At 47.2% G+C, this 27,723-nt stretch overlaps 1 protein-coding gene across 1 annotated transcript; it reads left to right on the top strand.

Moving 5' to 3' along the window:
- On the top strand, positions 1-26,684 carry LOC105454153 (LIM/homeobox protein Lhx9). The gene is made up of 4 exons (XM_011696561.1): positions 1-393; positions 4,123-4,331; positions 26,275-26,418; positions 26,528-26,684. Exons 1-4 carry the CDS (start codon positions 16-18, stop codon positions 26,682-26,684), a joined length of 888 nt encoding a protein of 295 aa, XP_011694863.1. The 5' UTR covers positions 1-15.
- The last annotated feature ends 1,039 nt before the right edge of the window (positions 26,685-27,723 follow it).

Below are 27,723 nucleotides of genomic sequence, written 5' to 3'. Positions count from 1 at the left end.
GCGTTAACCGCTGGCATGAACCCCCACCATCCGGGCCACTCCGCAGCCTACCCCCACCATCCTTCGCTCTCGAGCAGTCCGCATCATCCGGGGCCCGGTGGGCCGCATCATGGGTATGGGACCGGTGGAGGTGGCGGAGGTGGCGGTGGCGGCACCACGACCACCCCCGACTTACCCAGCCCGCACTCACCCCAGCATACTGGCGGTGCCGGCGATCCCGCCACCCCCTATGGTGCCCTGCAACCTGGACAGGGCATGGGCAGCAACGGACATCATCATACCGGTGGCGGCATGATGCCGGATCATCCACACCACCCCGGACACCCTCATCCCCACATGCCGGGGCATCCCGCGTACCCGCCGGTTAATCACAACAATAATTGCACGCTCAAGGTGAGTACTGCATTTTTGTATAAAGTTCGATTTTATATAATATATAATTTACGTCTTCGGAACGTTAAATGTCAGTTAATTAATATTTTAAATATTAGTGTCTCGTTGATATTTTTGTATATGTGTTATGTATAAATTAATTACACGCGATCTGAAATTCAATTTCTCGTACGACGAAGTGAAGCGGTACAGGTGATTTCAAAGACGAAGAGTGGTGAAAAATTCCGAAGCCCTCCGACTTTGTCATAAAGAACTCGGGAACGGTATAACATAGGGTCATAGGGTACAATTCGGCAGTATTATCCATCCGTCCGACCCTCACTTACCCCACCATTGACAAACGTAACAATATAGGCATTTATGATGGAGAAATATAATTGAATAGGGGCGGAGGGGCCCGGCGCGGTTCCCTCTTGCAGTTTTCTGCTCGACGCTTTACCTGCCTCATTCCCTTTCTTCCCTTCCCTGCCCTTGCATCACACACAACGTTCTGCCTTTTTCAGAGTATATTGCTTCTCCAACTTTCATTCTTCATTCACCTTTCTGTGTTGACTGTACCCTGTCTTCCGGTTTCCAGCGCCCAAAGACGTGTACATCTGTTGCTCTACTTCGTCAACTGTTTTTCGGCGATTGCTACTCTTTAGAGTTTTTCTTTTTTCAACTACGCCCTTAAAACCCTTTAACATGACATTTTCTTATTTCCTGAATAATTCACCTAATCAAGCTTTCTTTCGTTATTTTTACAGATATAACATATTAATTTGATGTGTTATGACCGCAATTTAAATTATATCTCTGTGAGAAAAATGTATGAAAAACAGGACTTTATTTTATTAACTATGACCGGTCAAGAAGACGACAACATGTAAGCAGAGTGACAATAATGAAAGTTATATATTTTAGAACTTTTTTTTACATATTTTGTGTATCTAGAAACGAATAAATCATACGATATTAATAATATTTCTTTTGAAAATAAAAAAATCAGTATTTTTAGATATGCCTTTATGCCTCTTAAAATTGTGAAATTTTACACGGTCGAATTCTCCAAAATTTACTTTTTTTCTCGCACGATTTGAATAATCAAGCGTCTTGATGCTCAATTCTAATTCATCGAATATTTTGATTCCTGAATGGCTTATCATCGTATTCGTGCATCCTTCGAATTTTTTGGATCTTCGTTCTTTCTCAGTCTCGTTTTCCCCTTAGATTCCACTCGCATTCTGTCACCGTCTTGCTCGAACTCCGTCCTTATTCTCTCGCGTCGCTCTTTAGTTCTCTTTCTCTATTGGGTCTTCTTTATTCGTTATTCCTCCTTTTTTCTTTCTCCTCACTTCTGTGGTCTTTTTAATTTTTTTCTTTCGAGTCCCTTTATGTTTTTCGTATTTGCGTCTTTATACCTCCTTTATGTCTTTCCATTGCTTTGGATTCCCTTTTCACTTCTCTTTTTCTGTCCCTCTGTTTTGTGTCTCTTTCTCACTCCTGAGCTTTAATTTTCTGTCTCTTTCTGTTTCTCCCTCTCCTCCCACTTTGTTTCTTTTTTTTCATGTTACATATATTTTTTTTCTTTCTGTTTCCTTATTTTTTTACTCTTGTATACGTAAATGTATACGTAATGTATCTGAAAATTTGCCACAACTTTCGCTTTACACAACATTGTAAGACTCACGGCACTTAGGAAGCCTGTCCCAGAATATATTCCTCTCTCACCTCTCTCTGTCTCTGTTCCTCTCCGTTTCTCTCTCTTTTTCTTTCTCTCCCTCCTCCCTTCCCATTCTCTTTTCTCAACCGGTGCTATGGAAAAGACCCCTTCCTCTTTCTCCCCCTTCCCAGCCGTCGGGTCTCTCTCTGTCCGGCACACGAATGGGTCCTCCGTTCACCTCCCCTCTCAATCCGCTCTTTTTCCCTTCCCCTCGCCTCGTCGATCCCTCACACTATCTTTATCTCGCCTTCTCTCTCGGCGTCGGTTGGGTCTTTGCTAGACTCGCCTTTTTACATTCTCCCTACCCCGAGACACCAAGGTACCTGAACCCGCGCAGGCCCGCAAGGCATTAAGGGGGCCCGCAGCACCAGCCAGTTGGGTCCCGTCCGTGCTTCGCTTCGTTTCGTTTCTTCTCTCGGTTCCCCTTCTGCATACGTTCCATGCACTGCATTGCGCGAGGATACGCGTCGCCGAAAGTGGCGAGTTTCGCGAAGATCGCTCACAGTCGCCTGCGGTCCTAGGCGCTTCGCGTTTCGATTTCCGTATTACTGTGAAATTCGACGGAGAAGCGAGGACCTCCGGATCCTTGAAATCCCGCAAATCGCGGTAGGGGAAAGTGAGTGTATCGCAACGGGAACTTGTTCGAGGTCGAGTGATATCATTGGCCGAGTGAATCCGGAGTACGGCCCGAGATCGGTTTTACGTCGTTGTCTCTTTTTTTCCTCTTTTCTTTTGCTCCGTTTCTTTTCCTGCATCTTGCTTCGCGGAGAGGGACACACAGTGAAGTGCGTCATGGAGGTCCAATACCCGTATCACTACAACCCGATTACGTCGCGGATGAATAAGTGGTTCTCCGGCAACATCAAGACGGAAGTCAAAGTAAGTGTACGCGCGCGCAATCGCGGAGGATTTTTTTTTCTCTCCTTTTCGCACGGGAAACACGCTTTTCGGAGTCTACGCTCGTCGACACGACGCAACAGCAACAATTAACGCATTCGCTCTCGTATTCCCTGACGCAAGTCGAATAAGTATTGCTGCGCTTGGCGTACCGTGTCCGACTATATATTCGCATAACCGCACGGGCAGACGGTTGTTATTTGAAAGTCATCCTACACCACGGCATTACTACGTCGATAGATATTAAATATGCGAGTGTAACAAATACAAGCGCATACATTAAGTATGTATGTGTATGCAATGCATAAAATTTGTATAAACTTTTAACATAGAAATCTATTAGCTCCAACAACGGCACATCTGATTCGTATTGAAATCGACACTTGTTTTTAATCATTCAACGAATCGTTTCTCTTCATTTTATATGTACATTTGTATAAATAGCACGGATGAAGCAACTATTTTTCTACAAATCCTTTTACTCGACACACAAAAATATATATACATACCATTTTTTAATTTTTTTTAAATAAATGTAATGAAAAGAACTCGTCGAGTACAAAACCAGCGCGATTTTGTTGATTTAAAGATAAACTGAAGTATTTTTAGCAACAATACAGTATTGAGCAACGTTGTACAAAGTGAAATTAGCGAGTAAGTTGTAGGTCCCGCGAGCAAGAGTTACGTTCGCCTACGTGTGTTTGCATAATCACGAGTAAGCATTCATAATAAGCGCGCACTTAAGACGCCGTAATGATTTAGTGCCCGTTAATGACTTTCTGTTTCGCATTAATTACCACGATGCTTGAATTTCTACTTATAATGGGCTAGAAACGATTTCTACTAAGGCGTGTGTGTGGCAACTCTTATGCGCGTCCTCTTAAAAAAAATACGTCCGCCGCCATCGTTTTCTTTACTCGAACTTCGTAACCAACCAATCTCTCGTGCTGTCTCAAGACGAGAAAACGTACTAGTAGTAGTAGCAGAGAGTTAATACAAATTAATTAAACTGCATAATATATTCTTAACTAAGCATAAATTAATGTAAATTATGGTCCGCTATTTATAAATTTAAGATCGCAGTATGTGTATGCTCAATGAGTGACAAAAATGAAAACTTGATATTGCAGCAAGAGGGTGTCCCAAGCGGGTCAGCGGGCCTTCGGCAATGCGCCGCCTGCGGTGTACAAATAGTGGAAAGATGGCTGTTGCTAGCGATGGACCGGTACTGGCACATTGGCTGTCTCAAGTGCTCGTATTGCAGCGTAGTATTGGGAGAGATCGGCGGGTCCTGCTACACCAAAGGCGGCATGATTCTCTGCAAAACCGACTACAGACGGTGAGTCGTGTGGTTAATTTCTGTTAAAACGGGCGTACCGAATCCACCGATCAACGGGACAATAGCCGTAGAATTTATTTAAAAAAAAAAAAATAGAGAAAAATAATGACAAAGATCCTTTTCCGGTAAATGTGAGGAACGTTGTCGATATTTGGACTTCTTCGCGTGTATCGCCGCTTATCGCGTCAAAAAGTTGATAGTCGATGGTCACTCATGAATAAACTGAAAATTATCGCTTCCATTAAATTAGGTACTCCGTCGCGCAACATGGGACGTCGGATATTCCGGCTTTGTGCCGACGCAGGCGCGACTCCGCGCGGCCGACAGAGAGAATCGGCGCCGTCTAATTTCTTGAAACTAATAACAACGCCCGACGCTTCGTTATTAATAATAAATACTGTTATTGTGCGCGGCCATTATGGCTAATTTATCGTGGTACTTGCCGCGCGTTCGTTTATACCGTACCGGGATTCCTGGGAGCCAATATCGTGTAATCAACATTCCTCTCGTGCAAAATAGCCGCGAAACTAGGAAGTTGCCGTTTTACGTCATATCTCGTAATCATATTTGCCTTCTTTTTTTTATCAATAGCTATGGCAATTATTCACCGTAATGTTAAAATATATCGCACAACATGCCACTACTGTGATGTCTAAATATATCTCAAAATCTAGGACTTGCCGATTCAGATAGAATTAAAATCCGAAGAAGAATCGAAATATAGGAAATATGAAAATATGTGAGTGAATGTGAGGAATGAAAAATTGTACCGATGCATGAGTAAGACAAATAGTAGTAATATAATAGGAAAGAAATACTAATTGCCTCGTGTGCATTTATCCAGACGAGTCGTCTCTGTTTGAAAGAATGGAAAACGTATTTTAGATGTCTTTACGATATTTCCTCGCGTTGTCTCTCCCAGTATAATATTGCCACATTGTACTCGACACACAGCACGCACGTCTCTCTCTCTCTCTCTCTCTCTCTCTCTCTCTCTCTCTCTCTCTCTCTCTCTCTCTCTCTCTCTCTCTCTCTCTCTCTCTCTCTCTTTCTCTCTCTACTGATCGTTTATCGATGAATGGCTCGAGACTTCGGAATTGCCGCGCCGTGATGAATATGCACCTAATCGGCGTGGCCGTTCCAAATTTAGATGATTCGAGGTCAGAGCGCAATTTAATGAGAAACAGACGCTGAACTTAGTTAGTTCCCCCGAAATAGATCGGCACAACCTGGCCCGGCCGCGCACGTACCGGAGGTAATGGAACTGTCAGTCCTTTTTTTACTCAACTAACCGGTTATATCCGCACGAGGAGTGACATTTCTTGCATTTCACGCTGAAGTTAAGCGCGTTCGGTCGTTCGTGTTTCTACGTTTCATCATAATACCGCCGCTAAAATATTATTATGCAACACGGAGACGCGAGAGGCAAGAGGGGAGGACATTGATAGGTACGAGCAGATATTTTTGTTATCGATCGCGTCGATCGGTATGCTAACGTTGGTATTTCAATTTCGTCGGTCCTTTCCTTATCGCGCGATTGCTATTACTCAACCGTGGTGCACGTACGTCCTAATCTGTTGGCATAGTCGAGCGATTTAGTCCGGCCTAGTATCAATATTTGACTACGAGACGTCCCCATCCTCGGTATGGGTCTAACATCGCCCGTCCCGGCGCCCACCGGCTTGCTTTCGTCGAAAAATGAGACGCGATAAACTGTTTGAGAGTATTCGTCTCTTAAAAACTAATTTCATGGAAGAGAATATATTATCACACACAGAAAGAGGTGTAAATCATAAGGATAAAACAGTTGAAGGATTTAAGAATATATAACGAAGATCAAACAACATTGGATATACTTTCTTATTTTTCGAAATAAAAAAAACACATTTAACAGATGAATCCGAATCGATGCACTTGAGAAATTATATCATTAGAAGAGACTATATCAGACCTCGCGTATGACTCTTCGCTTGGGGCAACAATAGCGCATTCTTACGGAACACTCAATGCATCATATCACGCTAAGCGCTTTATACTCGGCGCGGCTTTACAATCAAACTACTGTCGGAATTGAAACCAACCGGTTGTCTCGAAACACCATCGGGTGTCTCCTGCGCGGGAGCGAGCAGCGTCTGCTGCAACCGCCTCGTCGAAAAGAGAACGACGGATATATCCGCGCGGGCCGAGTGGATAGACAGATGGATGGAGAGGATAGCGAGCGCGGTGCGACTCGGAAAGATAGCGGGGAGGTTGGAGAGGCGAGAGAGAAGGGATGGCGGTTCGTTTCTTTTGGATTCAAGGAATGTTTCAATCAGTTTGATTGAAGGGCTGAGCCACGGCAAGAGGGTAAACTCGATTTACAGCCGTGTAGGAGGGATGGCGCGGTGGACGGAACGGAAGGAGAGAGAGAGAGTGGGAGAGAGAGAGTGAGTGAGTGAGAGAGGGAGGAAGAGAGAGAAAGAGAGAGAGGGAGAAAAGGGGGTGCAGAGGGGTGGACGGTGGGTGCCACAATCACCGAGATGCGTCCAATCACCCCCAGCCCCCGACGCCATCGGGTTTCGGGCGTACGGACGAGGGGCTGAAGGGATCGAGGAAAAGGGGAATGATGGAGAGAGAGAGAGAGAGAGAGAGAGAGAATGTGTGTGCGGCCAATCATCGCTCGGCTTTCCGCTGGAGCGACATCGTCGTGATGCTGGTTTGTCCTAGATGTGCAATCAGACGGCTTCCAGTCCTCTAGCTTGCTCCGATGGCTCCTTCTCCCTCCATCTTTCTGGCCGAATACCAAATTCCAGCAATTTGGTAGGTAGGTACTTTGTTGAATCAACATGATTGGGCTTGACGGAGACCGGCGACGCGCCGTGCCGCGTAGCGCGGCGCAGCGCCGCGACGAGCGACGGCGACGAGCCGACGAGCCGAGGACGAGCCGGGAGACGGATAGACTGGCTCCGGCACTCTCGCAACCCTTTCTAGAACGGACAACATTTCGTTGATGATCTTAAGATTGTCCACTTTTGCTTTCGATCCAATTGCCAATTTAATCTAGTCCGAAATGTACTAACATGATAGGAAAATTAATAATATTACGAATTAATGTAGTCATTATTACTTTGGATTAATATGTAAATACATATATATATAATACATAAGGTTCTTTAAATCTAAGAAAAAATGTAAACGCAATTTAAAGTGAAGAAAGAAAATAATAGAGTGACGAAACTGTGATGAAACATATATTTCATTCACATCGATAATAATGGCAATATAACATTAGAGCGACGAGAGTATTAGTATGGCGATAATAGTAACAACGACGATAACAGAGAAAGAGACTGCCAATCGCGTTCGCGCGGAAGAGAACACGGCGTATTTTCCGCGCTCGATTCAGCCCGCATCGCGTCGAGGGAGGCACGTACGTAGACGGTAGGTCGCCGGAGGTGCTGAGGGAAACGAAGAAGAGGGTGGGAGCGGGGCACGGAGGGGTGGCACCGGGCGATAAGGGGTTCATTAGAGGCAGTTTATTACTGCCTTTGAAGTCTCTCGCGTGTTGCCGTTAAGTCGCTCGATATCTCGTAATATCTCGCTCTAATCTCGCGAGGAGAAGTTAATTGCTACCTTCACCCCCCCGCCACCTTCTCACCTCCGTCCGACCTACGCGCGCCCCCATCGCGCTCGCCGCACCACTTCCCGCCGCCACCCCGCCGGCGGTTCCCTCGCACATGTCGCCTTTACAATTAGACGCTTAATTCGGGCCACCACCGGGCTGAAATTTTCACTACCCCACCTGCCCGGCCCCCTGGCCACCCCCTCGGTCCGCCGCCACCCGCTTCGACCGCGGCTCGAGTCGGGAATTTCCTGCCCTTGGTCAGCAGCCGCCGTGTCGCTTCTCAAACTTGGTAATTTCTGAGTTCGATGACCGTTCGATAAACGGTCGCGCTTGGTACTCCAAAAGTGCGTGACTCCGTAGATCGTGAGACGAATAGAAGGCGCAACAAATTGCTTTGAGAAGCGTTCCATCTTTCGATTCAAATATACATCTAACAAATTCCTATAAATTCATAGAATTATCTAACACACGGCATCCAGTCATTAGAAAGCCACGTTAAATTTTATTTCTGATGTACTTTAGAATGCACATTTGAGAGGTATCGCATACATATATCACATACGTATATTTACAAAACTCCTCGGAGAGATCAGATAATGTCGCAGGTTCGAGCGGTACGTTAATGCGAGCCGGAATCGCGTGTCGACGCGCCTTTTGTAGGACGCACTAAAGCTTGCACGTATACGCGTGAACATGCGGGGGAGTGCGCGTAGCCGTGGCACCGATTCGTAATTATTGTAATTTTCGCCAGTAGGAAAGTTTTCTACGACGATGACGAGAACAGTTTTCATGGCCGAGACGCCGCGTTTAACGAGTGGACGGCGAGATTGCTGGCGGAAAGAAAGAAGGCGGTCGTGACGACGATTATCGTGGTAATATTCAAAGCGATTAGTTTGTAAGTTATTACCATAGACCGCGGTCGCGATAGCGTACGACAGACCGATTGAACGCGGCCATCCTCACTCTCGACTAACAATATCACTCTAACGGCTCTGAGGCACATTTCAATAATTCGCATTTATATCTTTCTGCGATCGATATTATTATTATTATTATCCGAGAAGTAATATGCATATATTGAAGTAATTTAGATGACTCAAGCTTCGAGCTCTGAAATTTTTTTCGAGAAAGCACGAGCTTATATTGGCGGAAAGACGTTGTGTCCAACCAACCGGAACCTTACATTAAGATTGTACGCAAACAGTCGAAGATATTTGAGCGACAGTTTAATCGAAGCATAATTCGGCCATTAAATCAATACCGTTCGTTACAATCCCGACAAGATTACGCGAGGAGAGGCGCGGAAGGGGTGAAAGGGGAGGAGGGAGGGGGGGAGCGGATATGGGCGAGGGGAGGGAGGGCGAATAGCCGCGGCAAATAGAGAGGAATTAATCCGTTCAACTTGACAGCGATTTCACGGGGGAAATTAAGAGAATACCGCAGAAGGTGGTTACGCTGCTGGCGGTGGCAGCGCGTACGCGCGAATGGTAGAGGCTGATTCATGAAATGTTTGCGCGATTTCGCGATATTCGCGTTTGACTCCGCAGCAAACCGAGTAATGATATTTGAACAGGCCCTTGTGTGTGATCTAACGATGTTCCCCGGACGGATAGATGGATGGATGGATGGATTTGAAGAGAAGGACCCCCGGCCAATTGGAGGACCACGATCGACTCGGATCGGGTAGCGCTTCCGGCGCGATCGTTTTGCAAATCAGTCACCTGATCTACGATGATAATTAATCAGTTAATCGAATTCGGTATAGTTAAAACGATGTAATAACATGTTTCCTCATATTTCTAAATAAATTACTTAGAATTTAATTAGACTGACGATTAAGAAATCGTCGAGAAACAGGATGGAATCCAATTAAGTCCGTATACGAGAGTCGAAGCTCGCCAATGAATTGGTAATCGAGAGAAAACGCGTGCGGGACAATACTGTAACGCTAAGAATATATCTGTAAATTAAGTTCAGTTTCTTTGAATAGGGACTTCGCTTCGATGACAATGGAAAAGAGGAGCCATTATACGTGTTGTCCGTGTAGAATATATACTACGGATATTTACGTAATTTACGGATATAAGGCTTTCCAACTATGTGCATCTCCATATTTCTGCATGAATCTGAAAAAAAAGTTACGTTTTCTGTAGCGTAAAATTGCGGACCTATAACGAGAAATCGCATTATTCGTGCATCGACCGTATGTGCAAATGAAGACATCTGCGTAAACTGCGCGTCGTTCGTAATTAAATACAACAACCTAAGTGCAGCGTGTGCGCGCGCGGGCTTGAGCAAACGCGGTAGATTTGCTCGGAATCCGGCGGAACGCTTTGGTCTCCCTTTGAGAGAACATTTTATGCGCGCCGTCCCGACGAAAAAGAGGAAGATGTCTGTCACATTTATCATTGCCGAGATATTAGGTGGCATTTATGCCGGCCGCGCGTTGACAAGCCGCTTTTGAGGTTAATAATAGCCCATCGTGCGGTGGTTAAATGCGCGTTTTTAATATTTTCAATGATCGCGTCGCTCTACTCGGGAGAAACGGGAGAAACGCCTACTTGCGCAAAGTGTGTGAGAGGCCCTGAAATTCAGAGATCCGATTATCACGAGTAACCAATAATCTTTTCGCGGGAAACTTGCGCATTAGGTATTAATTTCACGCTTTAAATGCGCAAAGGTAGCCTCCCTCGCTCCTTCTTTCTCCCTATTTCCCCTTTTGCTTCGTTAATTTATTATTAACACTTATTTTTCGAACACAAATTATTTCCTTTGTGGGTTCGATCGCTCGACAAATCGAGCGTACTCATGGAAAAGGACCTAATCGCCAAAGTAAAGCCTGCATTACGCTCGCGGGTAGGTTTATCTGCGATCGAAATACACGCAGGGGAGGGCGAGCCTTTTCCACCCACTGAATAATAAATAGCGCGATCGTCGTGCTTCGAAACGTATTTGTCCCGACGTCGCCCTGGTGTCCTTTGACAAAACCGCTCGATAATGTCGATACTCATATTCCGCGTGTAACTAATCCCGAAAGCGTACGGGGGAATCAACGAAAAATGTGCGAGAAGCAAAAAAAAAATAAAGGAAATTTGCACACAGGGATATCGAGATACCAGAGAAATAGATGTTCACGATTAAACAATAAATTTTACAACATTTTATACGCGTCATGGGACCTGTGCTAACGATCAAAGGAATCAATAGACGCCGTAATACCGGATACATTTCGGTAAATACCGTATATTGCGGTTTGTCATGTCACTCGAGAACCGTGGCGTTAACGAAAAATGGCGTGAGTGCATTCAGTTGCGCAAGATATGAAAGTACGAGTGCACGCACGCGTACGCGTATCTACGGCAGCGCAATCATTTTTCATTTGTCGCACGCATGCTAATTACGGCACGACGCCCGTAGGTTTTTCGGAACGAGAATTTATTGAGGCTGGCCGGTGCGTCCGCCTGGCCGGGCCTGTTTTGCGATGTTATCAGCGCCGAAAAAAAGCGGATCTAATTGATACACGCGAATAAAATGGAATAGGCAGACCGATGAATGACCGGTTGAGAATATTCACGGGTAATCCGATGCTTTTTCTAAGTCAGGAAAATTACATTTTCCAAATATATTTCTGAACATTAATCAAGACTTTCCATATGATAAAAATAATGTCGATATCAAAGTTTTTCTCCCTTTTCTCGACTATGGATTTCTGAGGGTTATAGTATGACTTTTTATAGAATCTGATACATATATATAGATTCAATATAGATTAAATTTTATATATTTTCAAATGTTTCTATGTATTCCAATGCATAATGATCTAGGGATGAGAGTCACCCCATAATGGGAGCTCGGCTGGCAATTTAAAATATTATACAATAAATATTCGCGTATAGTTGTTATCAAAAAATATCGGCGAGATATCTTTTAGTATCCTCCGTTGTCAAAGGCTTGCGACAATATTCCGGGCAATTCATTAGGCGCAAACGAAGGATCAGCATGAATTTGCACATATTCGCGCATTAATGAAACTGTCCCGGGCGGCACGTTGGAAGGAAAATAGCGAAGGCGAGAGATAGAGAGAGAGGGGGGGGAGGGGAAGAGAGAGCACGCCTATCGCGCCGCGTCGCATGGATTAAGTACGCGAGAGTGTTAATTCTCGCGGGCGGTTTTTCGCAAATTGCAGTTAGATGTCCGCGCTACTTTTACACGCGGACGATAACGACTGCGGGAGAAGGGTAACGCGCGGCCCGTGTAACGCCGATGATAAGCTGTTTGTATTTTAGCCGGCGCTATCGATAATGGAAGTCGGAGCGGGTACCCGTTTGTCTTTTTGCGTCGATGCGTCGAAGCGAATTCGACGTTTCGATTAATCGGCTCCGCCAATTCCACGATGAAACGGTGTCAGGAAAATTAAGTGGATATTCCGCGATGTCGCCATGAACGGTTTCCCAACGTCACCGAACGTTGCACCGAAACTTACTTTTCATTTAATATCCTAGCTTGGCGTACGTTATTGCAATATCGTGAAAATTAATTACCGCTCATCTTCATTCTTACCGCGGTCCGTCGCACATTTAAAACATCCCACGAAATTTCCACCGTAACTAAACGCAGGAGGGCGTTTGCCTCCCCTCCTACCTCCCGCACTTGAGGGTGGCTCCGTCAAAGTTGGCGAGCGCGCACGGCTATAATAATAATCCTATTTCGCGACTGCGAGCGGCATAGCAAATAGCCGCGCGATCTGAATCGACGAGGCAGAGCGAGAAGAGGGTTAGAGGAAGCGAGTGGTGGTGGTGGAGGAACAAGAGACGACGTAGGGGAAGGTGGATAGCGAACAGGTCAGGGGTCGTTCCGATGGGAGTTCGGGGGGTGGTTGGTTGTAGCGTGTACCCAACCTAATAACCGCGATCAGCCATCGCTTATGTGTACCTAATATATCAAATTATGGCGGCGTGCCTTGAATGACAAACCACTGTGCTAGACATAGAAAGGGGAGGTTATACCTGCAACGGCAGGAATATCTGGATGTCAGCCATATCGCCCTTTGAGGAAGGCCGCCTCTTCGTTCCGATCGCTTCGTTCGTATCCCTTTGACATGCTGCGATCCTTCTTTCGAAATACTTTTGTATACGTTGAATGTACGTTGCACTTTATTCTCGCGCCTGCAGCGCGGTCAAAATTGAAGATGAGCCGTTCGACTTTAACGGCTCAGCCTCCACTCGTATTCGTCTGAACGCCTCGCTAATTTATTCCGCGCTCTTTAATTATGTATTCTCGTGGCCGTCACGAGACATTATATAAGCGGACGAATCGTATCTCTCGCTCTCGCCGGTACACAAGGCCGTTTATTAGGTATTAGGTAACGCGCATACGTGTATACACATAATTACGCCGCAAGTACGTGCAAATACACCCAGCCAATTAACCACGAAAACGGACCCATCCTTCCCCACGTCCGCCACCCTCCCTCGCTCTCTCTTTATCCCGCAGTACATTCATATCTCGTAAATCCTAAAGGGCCGGGAGAGCGCAGAGCCCTCCGCAATGCGCTTATGTTGTTACCACGTCCGATCCACCCTAAAACATCAGTCCACCGACCGGCGTACGATCCTAATTAACTCTCGCAGAAAAGTAAATTATTATTATTCTTTTACGCATTCGGATATATTCTCAAACGACGGCTAAATGCGACATGTTCGTCTTATTTTTGGCTGGTGTAGCCAGAGGGATATTGAATTCACGGCGACTTTTCAAACGAAATTGTCTGAAGAAAGTTTAATACGCGTATCACAGCAGACAATCTTCGAGACTATTCTCATCTGTTTCTCCAAATGGAACAATTTGACAAAATCGGCCGTAATTTATCGGAAATATTGTATATCTATCTCTTGCCTTGATCGAGGTGCGTGGGCTGTGCACAGTCTTCTGTCTTTTATTCGTTTCGCTCGTTTATTTTCTCTCCCGTTCCTCTCTCTCGATCTCTTTCTCTTTCTTTCTTTCGGTACCTTCTGTTTCATTTTCTACAAGCAGCCCTCCCTCATTCTCTCCTTCTCTATCTCTTTCTCTCTCGCACACACACACGCACGCGCGCGAACGCATACACGCGCGCGCGCGCGCACACGCACACACACATGCCATACACATACAACACACATCAGCAAACCGCCTCGTTATACAGATACACGGATGCGTCTCGTTTCATCCCTGGTAATTGCTTATTAAATTCCTGGGGGTTGAGGTAAACATCCCACCCCTCCTCGCCCCCTTCCCCCTCCCCCCCCTGCACTAACCCTCTTCCACTTGCCTCACTCTCTCGCGAAGCTATCGCCATTTCTCCATCTACCTGCAATGGAAGGGAGAAACGTCCGACAGAATTGTTTTCCCCTTACCGTGAAAATATGCCAGAGGGCGGATCTTGCTGCGTAATTGGATTATTAATTAGATTGTTAATGAGACAAATTTCACGTCGAAGGGGATCGTGAATAAACCGCATGACGAAGCGTCGCGTCGACTTTTCGGTCGAGTTCCTTGCTGATGGATCTTAAATAGAAATACTGATTTAAGAACCGCGCGTGTCTGCAGAGTCGCGTATCTGCTTTATTAATGTCGATCGAATATTAACGGAAGGTTTTTATTATAATTGTTTGGATTGTGATGTCGTTTATGTTACTGAACGTTTCAATTACTCTGAAACATGAAAAATTCATTTTGCATTTGTACACATCATCTTTACGTGCATACCATATGCATATGTATGTAACACTGCGAAACATCGCATTACGCATCGCATTACGATAACGTTCGTAAAGTTGGTTCTTTGTTTCTGTAAATTTTTTTTCGATCGATGTAACTTTTTTTCAGGCACAGCGATTCAGGATGTGAGGTGTACGAGGCGTATTACAACGTAATAGCGGTATACTAATTTATCGCGGCCGCAGCGAAGTTATTAAGCCGTCAGCGTAAAACGGCTCGGTGCGAAAAGTAATTTCCGTTTCAATTTTGATCTGATCCGCGAGTGACGCCGGAAATTCGATGACGCGTTTCGGCCGGCCCATAGTTGGCAAGATTAGAACTCGTTTCGAAATGCCCCGTGCCACAGGTGGTTGCCAAGTGTCTCATTCCGCGGGTCGCCAAATTTTCGACGCGGCGTATCGGTTTTATTGGTATATCGAGTATTTTCTTCGGTCGCGCGAGCGCGCGAGCGTGTCGCCGTTCTATAATGCGAGCTCGGGTTTTCGTGCGCGCGTCCGTCGTTTCGCCGCTATATCGGTGTCGTGCGAACAATCGCGAGACATTTTATAAACAGCGTTTTATCTCGTCGAGTTCTCTGAACCGGAGGCATGCGGTGCGCTACACTCGAGAAACCGGTCCGATCGATTAACCTGCCAGATCTGGGACAACGAACGATATTGAGAGGTGTCGAAAAATTTTCGGTGCAACTATTCCCCAGAATAGAATTCCCGAGGAGGAGGAGCGAAGGGAGAGGGAGAGAACACGAAGAAATTATAAAGATCGTGGCGAGATTTACGTGATGTCAAAAATCAATGCGCGACTTTTTTACGAGCCGGCCAGGCCGATATTCATCGTGACTTATCCCCACCGGCCTCCTTCCTCCGGTCTCGCCGCGCGAGGCAATTATCCTTAATTCGGGTCCCGCGGCCTCACACGGCATGTCGTGGCACCCCCACCTGTCTAATACAGAAGGAAGAAAAAGACGTGACACGCCGAAACGAGGGCGATGGCAGAAGAAATGTCGTTCAATCTACATAATCATTAACAGAAAGGAAATTTATTTAATCCCGCGGGCGAGGAGGCGAGGGGAGACTCGTTATTTCCCTTGAACTAATTTGAATAGATTTGCCCCGTGAACGCTAAATTAGAATCCAATTTCGGTGTAATTTTGTGCTATTAAATGCGATTGGACCCACCGTCCCGCCCCCTCGCCTCACCCGTCGGCGATCCCCTTCTCCACTACCGATACCTATGATACGCGGTTTATTACGATTCACCGTTCGCCTCTCCTCTTTCACCTCCCTCTTCGCGTGTGCTGCCGCGTCGCCCGTCTTTTTGTTACGCAAACTACCTCCAATAGAGATACTGCTTGTTAATTTCATTTAATTAAGCGTACGCGTATATACATATATATACACACGCAGCTGTTGTAGGCCTGATGACTTGGTCGCATTCAGTTGAATACTGCTAGTTTTAAAGCCTGTAGCCTTAAAGGTAACGCGCATTCGATTTCATGACACAGACACAAAACACGAGAGCGTTTGTGACGGCACGCGGACGAATCGCATGAAATAATGGAGGCTCCTCTCGACGAGGTATTAAATAATCGTCCAATCAACGTTCCCGGGGAACCCGGAGAACCAGAAAGTCTTCTGGGAGCAATCTGCATGTTAAGAGGTAGTTAATACCTTTTTGCCTAGCTGGCCCCGGCCGGGTCCGTCGATTTCGCGTATGTCTTTCCGTGAGGTGAATGCGGCTAAACCCTGATTGGCTCCCTTTAAACGCGCATCGAACCATAGAGTTCAACGTGGACTCCTTTGCGATGTACGTCGCAACCTGTCGCACGATTGAAGGTGCTAATCGCTTGTACCGGTAGCGAATAGATGCTGTCTCGAAGCCTCAAAATTTGCCTTGCCGAAACAATTAACACCTCCGCGCTTCTATCTTATCTCGAAGACACGTATTGAAGATGTTAAAGAGATGTAAAGCAACTATATTTTCTATCGCAGAGATCACTAATCAACTGTTTTCGTGCGAATTTTTGCCCCGAATTTTTTATTCCGAATTTCACGTCGGGACAGGGGGTGAATCACAATTGTTCGCACTGTCCAGTAATGCTCATTTTTCAAGCTCTATCTGTCGGACGCACCGGCGTGCGCTATCTTCCTCTCATTCGTCCCTCCCGTGTTCAGCGGAAGAAGAGTTGCGGCAGGAAGGGCGGGAAACCGAGCGCGGGAGTAAGTTGCGGGAGGGTGGCTGAAAGGGAGGGAGGGAAGTACGGGGGTGAACGCGCCCCGGCGGGTATACTCTGGTAATGAGGGAATGCGTGCCACACTCCTGATAAGGGTGTATCTGCCGCTGCACTCGTGTTTACACCGTGAGACGTCCGCGTTACGCAGCCGCGGCCACGCGGTTCTTTTTCCTCCCTTTTTTTTCCTCCCCCGTTTTTATCAGGCGCCCGATAAAATTCCCCGCATTATTCTTCCGGCAATCTCGGAGGTAACACGGAGGACGCGTGTATCAGATGAGTATCGCGTGCCACAGATGACGGACAACAATTCGCCGTTCAGCGAGAAATTGAGCGAAACGGTTTGGAAGTTTCTCGTGAGAAGAACTCCCCCCGTAAAATCGCATACATTGCCGTGAGTTATTTTAGTTCATCGAGTATCGTTGTGTCGTGCCATCGCCGTCCCATCACGGCGAAAGATCTCTCCGAGATCGTGGATACTTTACTCTCGAACCATATTCGAGAGAAGGCGGGGGGGAGAGGGGGGAGGAGAAAGAAAGAGGCATGAATAAGAAATTGTTATCACGTCTAGATACAGAATTTGTGAATTGTCCTCTTCCCTCTACGAGCGGTTAAATTTATTCGAGGCAAAACTGCCCGTCGTTATCCGTGAGCCAGAATATCTGACGTAACATTAGCGACGTTTCGCTCGCGGGAGCATTTATTATTTAGCACTACGAAACAGTTTTACCGCGAGACGGAATCGAAGCGGAGCGGAGCATTGATTTTACGATTACACGCGCGTGTGTACGGAGGTCTATGTGTTTAAAATTGCTCGTAGATATGTATCAATACGCCGGGGGTAACAACCCTGGCGCTTATAAAGCGTTGTGGGCTTAATATTTCAAGGATTCATTAATAACGAAACGATAGAGTGAGTTCGTCACGAGAAACCTCACGCGCGGAATCATTTCTCCGCCTCGCTCGCGAGAGTTCATAACCGTTGCAAGGAGCGATTGCGATAAGACTTGTCGAAACAATCGCGACGCCGTATCGACGCGTGAGATATAATATTTACATCAATTAGGGTCTACAAAACTACCAAACACGCGCATTCGAAGTAGAAACTAGTATGCAGAAAACAAGAAATTCGGATCTCCTCGCGTACTCTGCGCGATTAGATTTCGGAACAGAGTCGCCGCTTTCGGAATATCTTGCAGGCGGAAAACGTCGTCGCGCGCTCTCATCCTTTTATCGCGCAACGATTACGCATTCGACAGCGTCGTAAATCTTTCGGTTGAGTTTTCCATGGCGCGTAGCCGGTATTTAACCAACATCGCCGCAGCACGCGCCCGCGCGCCCGTAATATCATCCGAGTCGCAACGACGGATAACTCGATGCGCCAAAGTGCATACAGGCCGCGTAATGTCCGTTGCGCGCTCAACAAAAGTTTCTAAACGGTACGGTAATAACAATAATAACTTTTGCAACTCCGTCGCCGCGCGCACACGACGACGAAACGAAGAGCTTCGCTCGCTCGCTCGCTCGGCTCGCCCGACTCGCCCCGCTCGCAACCGCGCAGCCTGCGGCGCGTAAATTGAACGTCCAACTTGTATTTATATGATAATAAGCGCGTTTAAATATACCCAGTGTACCTAAACTCGCTACTTAAATATCGGACGATTACGCCGGCTTTCTTCCGGACGTCGCTTTACCTTATGCGCGCGCCCGCGCATTACGAATCTATATACGTACATATACACACACGTACACACGACGCGCGTCCGCCGCGCGTCTATATGTATGTGCGCGTAATAACATCCAGTAGCCTCGTATTTACATATTTAGAGAGCCCCGCAACTTTCCACGAGTTTCAGTTAAACGCGCTTTTATCCCGCCGGGGAGTATCTCTTCCTCTCGTACTTCCGCTTTCTTATGGGCCACCTACCAGCCTCCTCTGTACCCTTCGTCAACTCCTACCCCCCCTTTTCGAGTCTTTTCGTACTCTTCGGATGAGCGTCGCGTACGAGTCCGTGGAATTATTTTGACCATCTCTCGCGTATTTTTGCGCTCGATGCCGTTTGTACCATCGATATTCCTAAGGCTATTTCGCAACATTCATACTTGAATTTTTCCACGAAAGAATAAACGGATTTTGATTCACGAATGTTCATCTCCTCTCTTCCCTCTCTCTCTCTCTCTCTCTCTCTCTCTCTCTCTCTCACGCATTGTGAATCCCCCCTCTTCTACCTTTCTCGTTTTCTCTCTTTCGCCGTTGTCCGGAATGGCACGGGATCGGTGAGGTGATACAGGAGGGTGGTTATAATTTTAATGACGGCGTGTCCGCGCGCGCAGACTATTAAGAATACGCGTCGCTAGAAACTTTTAACGAGACGCCGTGCCGCTTCTCTCCTCTCCTCTCGTTTCCTCCACGCTCCTCTCCTCTCGTTTCCTCTCCGCTCCTCTCTCGAGCATCTCTCGGTTCCGCACGGGACCTCCGTCGGGCGGTACGGAGGGGAGAAGGAGAGAGGATCGGGGGAGTTATGCGGTAGAAGGCGACTCGGCATTATGTATTTTATAATGATCTCACAACAAAATTGCAATTTGCAGCGAGCGATGTCGTATCTTCTACGCGCGCGCGCGCGCTTTCTTTGCTCGTCTCTCTCTCTCTCTCTCTCTCTCTCTCTCTCTCTCTCTCTTTCTCTCTCTCTGTTGCTCTTTCTTCTTCTCTTCACCTCTCATCCAGCTTTCTGTCCTCTCGCTTACAGGGCTGGATCGCGAAGCGAATTGTTAGACGCCCCGAGAGATTTGCGATCGAAGTAAAAGGTTTTTTTAAATGTCGACGTGCGTGGAGGCGAGCAACTTTTAAAAGGCCACACGTCATTAAGGAGGATTCTTTATCCCACCTTTCAACTTTTTCCGCCTTTTTCTTCAACCTTCCCATTTCTTTTAACGTCGATGCATCTTAAACGTTCATTAATTCATACTTGCGATTTTTTTCTCCCAATAGCAATGTGGCTCGCGCTTCGAAGTGGAGGAAGTGTACGAACGAAAAAGGGTCCCTGACGGCTTGGCTCTCCGCGATTTTTAGTAGGACTTCCGCGAGATCGATCGAAATTCGCATTAAAGGGAAATTCGCTTCGGTTGCATCTCAGGTTCGTGCCCGATTTACGTCGTTGCCACGTGGATTTCGTTTCTCGAACGGCCCTGTTGCGGCGCGACAGCGGCGGGTCGGCCGGCGCTCTCACACCTGCGTGCGAGAGCGGTCCCGCTTTACCTGCCTTTGCGATTCAAAAGAAGTCCTTTCTGTGTCGTCACTCCCCGTCCCTCCCCCGCTGGGTCCCCGCTCCTGCCTGGCAGCACCTTTTCCCCTGCCCTGTCCTCCTCCCCGTACTTCTCACGCGCGCTCCCGTCATTTTCCCGGTTTTTCTTTTCACTTCGCCCACCCTTCTCTTCCCCCTGGCCTTCCTTTCCGCGCTCCCTTTTTTCCGGGTACGTCGTTATCTACTCGTTTAACTCCGCCGCTCGTGGTCTACCTCGAATCAAGTATCACGTGCACCTAATGGCGCGGATTTAAAACGCGCCGCGCGGTCAAAGAACGGGGGCCCCGATTCTCTGGCGAGCGAGGGGAGAATCATCGGCGGGCCGGTCATCGGCTATTTAATGCCACTTTGGTATTTTTATATACTTGCGCATACTTTAGCATACATCTAATTTACATTTAGATATAATATGGTAATGCATCCGTTAATTACATCTGCGGTTATCGTATATTAATTTTATTAAAAGAATTTTTTCGGGCCTCTTTGACGCGCCAGCCAGGCCGACTACTCCCTTCGCCGTCACGCCGCCGAAGACGAAAAGGAAGGAACGGCGGTTTACCGTTTTGCTCTAAATAAAAACCCGATCGTCGCAGCATGGATATACTTATACGCATTTATTATGTATACAGCAGCAGCGTGTATACGTGTGCACATGTGTTAACGCACACGCACGTACATACAGCACTAGTCACGACTGATCGATGCCTCTGCCGCGCAACTCGCTTGTTACGGGGGTGGCTTGCGCGGAAGAGGAAGAGGGCATGTGGCCGGGATGGACAAAACGGGGGCAGGACGGGGTTGGGGATGTGGAGGTTAGACCAGGAAACAAAGCGCGCAATCGGAACGTTAATTACATTAAAATGAATCGGAGATCGGAACTGATCGAAATTGTCGGCGCCGGACGATCGCAACAGCAAATACGAAATCCAATTTTCCAAGTTAGATCACGACAGACCGTAATATCGCCGCCGAAGAAAACATTCTTCCGAACGGATCTTCTTCCGAATCGAATCAAGACGCGTCGTCCCGCGGACGACTCGCGATACGACCCCGATGAAATTCAGCGAATATCTTTTATCGTTTACCTCCATTGCGTCCTCTACCATTCGCGATCGTTTCCGCGCGTATTCGCTTCTCCTCACCGGATAATCGCGCATCGCGGATTATCTTGCAGTCTCGCTTGTTCGATCCTGACACACGTTCGTTTCCGTCGCTACCGCCGTCGTTCAATATCTTCAGACAGCTTCTAATACGTCCGCCGCGTTGTCCGCCATATACTTCTAAATTGCGCACGGCGGCTAATAGGAATTTTGATTGACCAAATTAAATAGTTATCGAAGGAGATCCGTGTTTTTATTTGACTTCTTTTTTTTTCTTTCTACCTCGCATCGATTAACTTTATTAGGAGCCCGCTCGTTTGTGGAACATTAAAGGTGGACATGAGAGGAGGACAAAGAGAGAGGAAGAGGGTGGACGAGTCCTCGCGCGGCGTGCGAGCGGATTGCGGGAGGACGATAGTGGAATCGTGGCGAGGGGGAGGAAGAGGGCGGCAAGAGGGCCGGGTGGAGGTTGGGGTGAAAGGAAGTTCACCGAGGCAATTTGTTGTTAAGTCGGAACTCATTTTCTAGAACCCACACCCGACTAATGCCGCGACTGGGCCTGCAGGCCACCTCATTACCAGACCTAGTCAATTTCAATTTAATTTGCCAGTCGGCTGTTTCGCGGAAGGCAGGGTGTACGTACGTGCGCGCGCGCGCGCGCACGTGTGCGTGTGTATGGGAGAGAGGGAGGGACGGAAAGAGTGGCGACCGCATAGCTTTTTAATTAAACTGGAAACCGAGGCCGCGCGATTAATCATTATTATCTAGAAAAATTAAAGCTAGCAGCGAGAGAATGTGTTTCGTCCGTTGTGTATGCATATGCACACCGCGCGCGTAACGTGGCAGATTTTGTGCTGTTCGTGCGGGAAGCTGTCCTGCATCCGCGTGTTTATTATGTCGCACAAAATGTCCCGAGAATAGGTGACAACTTTCAACCTTGCAACTACACGTGTGTGACCTCTCTCGTAAAGAGTAAAAAAAAATCGATAGTTTTTACAATTCCTCTAATACTCGCGTGTGCTTTATTAGCGTCGTTAAATCTGAAATGATGCAGCGGAGATCCTAGCTAGATCGAATAATTGCGAAAACGCGCGGTTCGCCTACGAGAAAGAGGCACGACTTTACCGGTGACGATTGTTAAGGAAGTTTGCGCGCGAGAAGAACGAGATGCAGATGAAATTGAAGGCGCCCACAAAGGCTCGGGGCCCTGGTCCGAAATTTGGATTTTTAATCGCACAAAGCGCTAATGAATCCATTTAGTCTTGTGCAGGAGGAAGGGGGGGGGAGGAGGGGCGGTCCGCTCGACCCTCGCTCGATACAGGGATCTTGGATAAACGGACAAACGAACCAAATAATTACGCTAATTAAAGCCGCCCAATTTGTGCTTTAGACAATTAAAGTGCCGAGGGTAAGGTAGTCTAACTCATTAACAGGCGGGGGTCGCCTACACACACGGGCGCGCGCTCTACGTGTGTGAATACATCGTTTCGGCGTACGCGCACCCGCACGTCCTTGTGTGTTTCTCTCTCTCTCTCTCTCTCTCTCTCTCTCTCTCTCTCTCTCTCTCTCTTATTCCCTCTTGTTAGCGGCAGAGAACGCGGCACTGTGTGCGGCAAAGGGGCACGCATAATGAGCGAGGGTGCCTGGATGAAGAGGGCGATCCGTAGGACGGAGGGCGCACTTGCTCGCGAATCTTTCGAAATCGAGGGGTCATGCTATTTTATAAGTTGTCGCGATATAATCGAGAATCGCGGAGGAAAACTCATACTACTGACAATTCTCGCATTATATATATTATACGATTTTTCGTGTGCTCGTTACGTAGACCGATTCCGAATTATTAGTCCCGAGAGAGATCCCGTCGAGGATTTGGGCCGAATTGCCGCTTCGTTACGAAACGTACACGCGTGACACGCGCCTTTAGAGACGCTTGTTAGAGCGGGCAAGATTGACACGTCGGTCGCAATTAAAACGTAAGGGGGTGAAGGGGGGGTCTCGCGCGCGGGCAAATTGCGTATCAAGTTAGAGGAGTCGGACAAGGAGGGCGAGGCACTCGTATTATCATTGGTGAAATCAACTAATTAGAAATTGCGTAGACCGCTCGTTAAAGATTGCCCCGCCGACCGTAATCGCCAATTACTCTCTTAGTGCGGACTGCAGTGAACTTCGCTCATTAAAATTATTAAACGCCGCGGGCGACGGGGCTCGCCGTTTGACGTTTCTACGGAGTGCGGCGCATTGTGGACTGCCGAATTTTTGCGATCCACCCGGCCGTAGGAGAGAGATTATAAAATATAAATTACAAATCATACTTTTTTTTTTCACAGCGGATTTTTTAACGAGTCCGGTTTTCCTTCGGAGATCGTACATAATAGAACGTATTATAAATTGTGCCGTACGGATAATACGTACAAGTACAGGAAGTAATTAACTATATTCAGAGAGTTAAAATATATTTAGCTGTAAATTTTTGCTACGTTTAAGTATACACGTATATATACGGACCTCGTGCGAGCGAGATAAATCTTGACGCGATCAATGTTTTATCAAAGATATATAGAGATTGTTATTAGTCGGCCGTGCGGCCCGCGATAATATCGCATCACAACAGACTGTGTTCGTTGTCATTCATCACCGGCGTCGAACCGTTATTCGCTAGTTACTTTCGATCAATTACCCCACCAGCAGGGCACGAATGCCTCACTCCGGCCTATTAGGACGGAGCGCTCGATATCTAATTTAATACAGCCGCTCTGATTACCGCGAAGATCTATATACAAACGTCGAAACGACAAAAATTCTACCGCCCCATTTCATTAACCGCTGAGCGGCTATCACGTCGCTGCGATCAATATAGTTGTCAAATACATCTAAACTATTAATGAACCGAGCGAAAGGCTCATTTCAAGTAACGATAATTAAGTAAAATGACGAATAATTTGCGCGCTCTGTTTGACATTTTTTATGACTGTCATAAATAAGGCTCACGGATAATCGAAAATTCTTGCTTGTCATCAGCTTTCCAGAATGGTCACGTAAAACACGCGTGAATAATGATACTGGTAATGGCGTCGGACGATTAAGAGGCCAGAACGAGAGAGAGAGGGAGGGGAGGGAAAGGGGGGAGGAAAGAGGAGGAGAAAGGAGAAGCAGATTTTATGGCTGATCCTCGATCATCAGCTATATAATTCCTTCTATCCGTTCTAGCTGATTGACTTGGCCGTCGGCCTCTAATTAGCAATTATGGAGAAATCGAAAATGCGCGGAGCGATTCGACCGTGCGGGGCGCATGCATTTCTCCGCTCATTAAATTCGCGAAGGATTCGGCCCGGAAGTAGATACACGGCCGAATCGATAAAGGCCGCGGCCGCAATTAAAATCTACCACCTTCGATTCATTTACGAGACGCCTGACACCTGAAACTCGTCGAGGAACTGCCACTTTTGATTAGGATATCGCCCACGTGCGGGATGCGAACCGATGCGTCGTCTGTTTATAACGTCTTACGTAACATCTAACGCGCAAGAGTTTTAATTTAATAGTTAATTGGTTTGTAGGAAATTGAATTAATAAGTACGTGATGGAATTTCGAATAACGTTACAGTTTCTGAACGTCACCGTCTCTCGTTTTTATTCATGTAAAACATAGACGAGAGACGCGCCCTGTGGTCGATCATTGTATTTAATAATGCGTGAAACATCATGTACGCGACACACTTCGCTTTCTCGAACCGCGTCGATTTACGCACGAGAAAGTAACAACACGTTCGAGAGTCTCACGCGATTCAAAATTCGCTCATTACCATTTTCTTACCGCGATAAGTAGGCAAAATCGTCCGTGCCACACTCGTTTGCATCCGCATTTTTCAGCTGAAGAGAACGCGCATTTATAATTGAACCGTTGCGAACGATTGAAGACAAACTGCAAAAAATAAAAATTAAAAAAAAGAGAAAGAAAGAACCAAAAAGCAGGGAAAAATGAAAGAGGGGGAGAGAGAGAGAGAAAATAAAAAGGGAAAGATTGAAACGTCATTCGGGGGAGCAATCATCGAGATACTGGCCGCGCGCGATCAGCTGTGGATCCCGGGCAGATAAATTAGCAATTTAATTATAGAACTGTCAGCCGGTAATTAAATTAATAACGAGAAACCTCAAATCCAATCCGCTCCGTCGTCGTAACAGCCTTATGCGCGCTCTCGGAGTAAAGTCCGACGCAGACATCGATATGTCGGCTACCTATATCGCGCGTTTCAAAAGTCGATTTAATTAAATATTCCATTAGCGTTAATTGCGAAGTTCGATTTTGACAGTAGCATGTATGCCGTGACCTCGGGAGAGAGCGGTTTTATGACTCGAGATAGATCGTTAGACCGTGAGTGAATCTTTACCGATTTCCAATTCGATGCGGAATTTTCAAGTTCCATTCTTGAAGTCACGGTCGAGGAGGATAGTCGAGTGCGTGTGTGCGATGTACCAGTATGTCGGATGTGCATCTCCCTCGCGGATGGAGATCCTTATGCCGGCGGCGCGTTCGAGAGAGAGAGAGAGGAGAGACGTGAGATCGTGGCGCTCACCTCGAATCCCCATCCGACATACCTACGTATCGTTACGTAGCTAATTGCTGCATAAACAGCCGACTTTACGAGCCAACGGGTATACGACTGACAACCGCTTCGCAAACATTAACTGCCATTAACGCAGGATACGAGCGCATCGCGTCGCATCGCGGCGTGGCACGCCGATATTGGAACTCGTGTGCCAGAACCGCGGACTGTTGAAATTGTTGAAAAATAATCGCAGGCTCAACGCCATAATCAGGCATTTGGCGCGGACTGTTCTCGGGGACACTTTCATCCCCCTGGACGTAACGCATTCGGTTCAGGATGTCGCGAGCCATCGGTACCGCGATCTTGAACCGAGTCTTAATCGAACGCTTTCTTTGGTTTTGTTACAGAATGTTCGGCAGCAGCGGCGTCTGCGGGAGTTGTGGCAACGCGATACCCGCGAACGAACTGGTCATGAGGGCTGGCGAATCGGTGTTTCATGTGAAATGCTTCAACTGCAATAAGTGTGGCGGTCCTCTCGTCTCTGGCGACAGGTGAGTTTTTCTCCGCTCGTGAATTTCTCCCCCATTTTACTACCTTCAGACAGATTTCACCAGTCCAGCGAGTAAACCTATACGTGACACGTGACTCTCACGATTTCAGATATTACTTACTGTCGGGCTCGCCAGTTTGCGAATCCGATTGGCACAAAATCGTGAAATCGTCGAGCGTCGCGGCAGCGGCAGCCGCGGCGGGCGGAAACAGCGGCGCGCCCGTTAGGAAAGGTAAGGTCGGCAGGCCTCGAAGGAGCCGCGAATGAGGCGGCAACCCGGTCGGTCGCCCGAAGAAGGTGCAACCCTCTCCGCAGCCGACGCCCCCCATCGTACCTTCGCCTCAGGTAGATGTAGTGGACGTCGCCGTCGGGGTGGATCCCTATTCGCCGCCTCCGCCGGGTCATCAGCATTATCACCAGTATCACCATCATCACCATCACCAGATGGCACTCGTGCATCCGGGTCTAGCGGCTCAGCAATCGCATCTCCAGGCGTCCAGCTATCAGGATTGGTCGTCCTGGGCCCAGGATACCTGCGATTAGACTCGCTGTCCGCCGTAACCAGAACTGGATCCCAAAGGATATCGCGATGAAGAGCCTACCTAATTCACCTAGCGTTGCGAGCCCAGACTTTTCCGGAGAATCGCAAAGTGAGAACAAGGTCAGAGTAGCGTCCCTTGGGAAACCGCCATCGACGACTCTACGAGTGTCTCTGGACTTGGCGCCGTGATATTGAATGTGTGATTTGAACTTGCCGCGGCAGCCGAATGTCTCCTAACATGCGGTGCCGCGATATTGAACGTGTAATTGAACTCGCCGCGGATATACCGAGCGTCTCTGCGTTCTGACGTGTGTTGACGTGTGTCGAGTGCGTCCGTACTTGGCGCGGATGCTGGACATCTCTGAATGTCTTTGAACTTGGATAATTCGCAATCGCAAATACCTCTGGAACTTGAAACGCGAATGTTTCGGTTCTGTAGTGAATGTGCGGGCTTCTTTGATCCAACACTGACAAAGTGACAACTCACACAAAGTGAAAGCTGGAAGAAGAATTTGTCTCGCATTAATGTCGAGACATCGATGTTACGATTATCGAAAGCATCCTTAAATTAATTCGACAATTTGGACACTATTTTGCAAAAGACAGCGTCCAAATTCTCAATTAGAAATGTTGATCGCATCTGCGACAAGTTGAGACGACACTCGACACCACATTGCAGAAGTACTTTCGCCACGAAATCCGCCGGTCTTAATAATAATCTTTGCTCAATTGTAAAGAATCGAAGAAAGTTTAAGATACGACTCA

This window comes from Wasmannia auropunctata, unplaced genomic scaffold, assembly GCF_000956235.1.
Source record: "Wasmannia auropunctata unplaced genomic scaffold, wasmannia.A_1.0 LD335988.1, whole genome shotgun sequence".
Lineage (NCBI taxonomy): Eukaryota > Metazoa > Arthropoda > Insecta > Hymenoptera > Formicidae > Wasmannia > Wasmannia auropunctata.
This window is presented reverse-complemented; position numbering and strand designations above follow the sequence as displayed.

Bases quoted from the DNA above. Each gene is read 5' to 3' on its own strand.
- LOC105454153 (XM_011696561.1), top strand. From the start codon at position 16: ATGAACCCCCACCATCCGGGCCACTCCGCAGCCTACCCCCACCATCCT. The intron at 394-4,122 runs GTGAGTACTGCA...TTGATATTGCAG, and splicing joins ACAATAATTGCACGCTCAAG to CAAGAGGGTGTCCCAAGCGG. The intron at 26,419-26,527 runs GTGAGTTTTTCT...TCACGATTTCAG, and splicing joins CCTCTCGTCTCTGGCGACAG to ATATTACTTACTGTCGGGCT.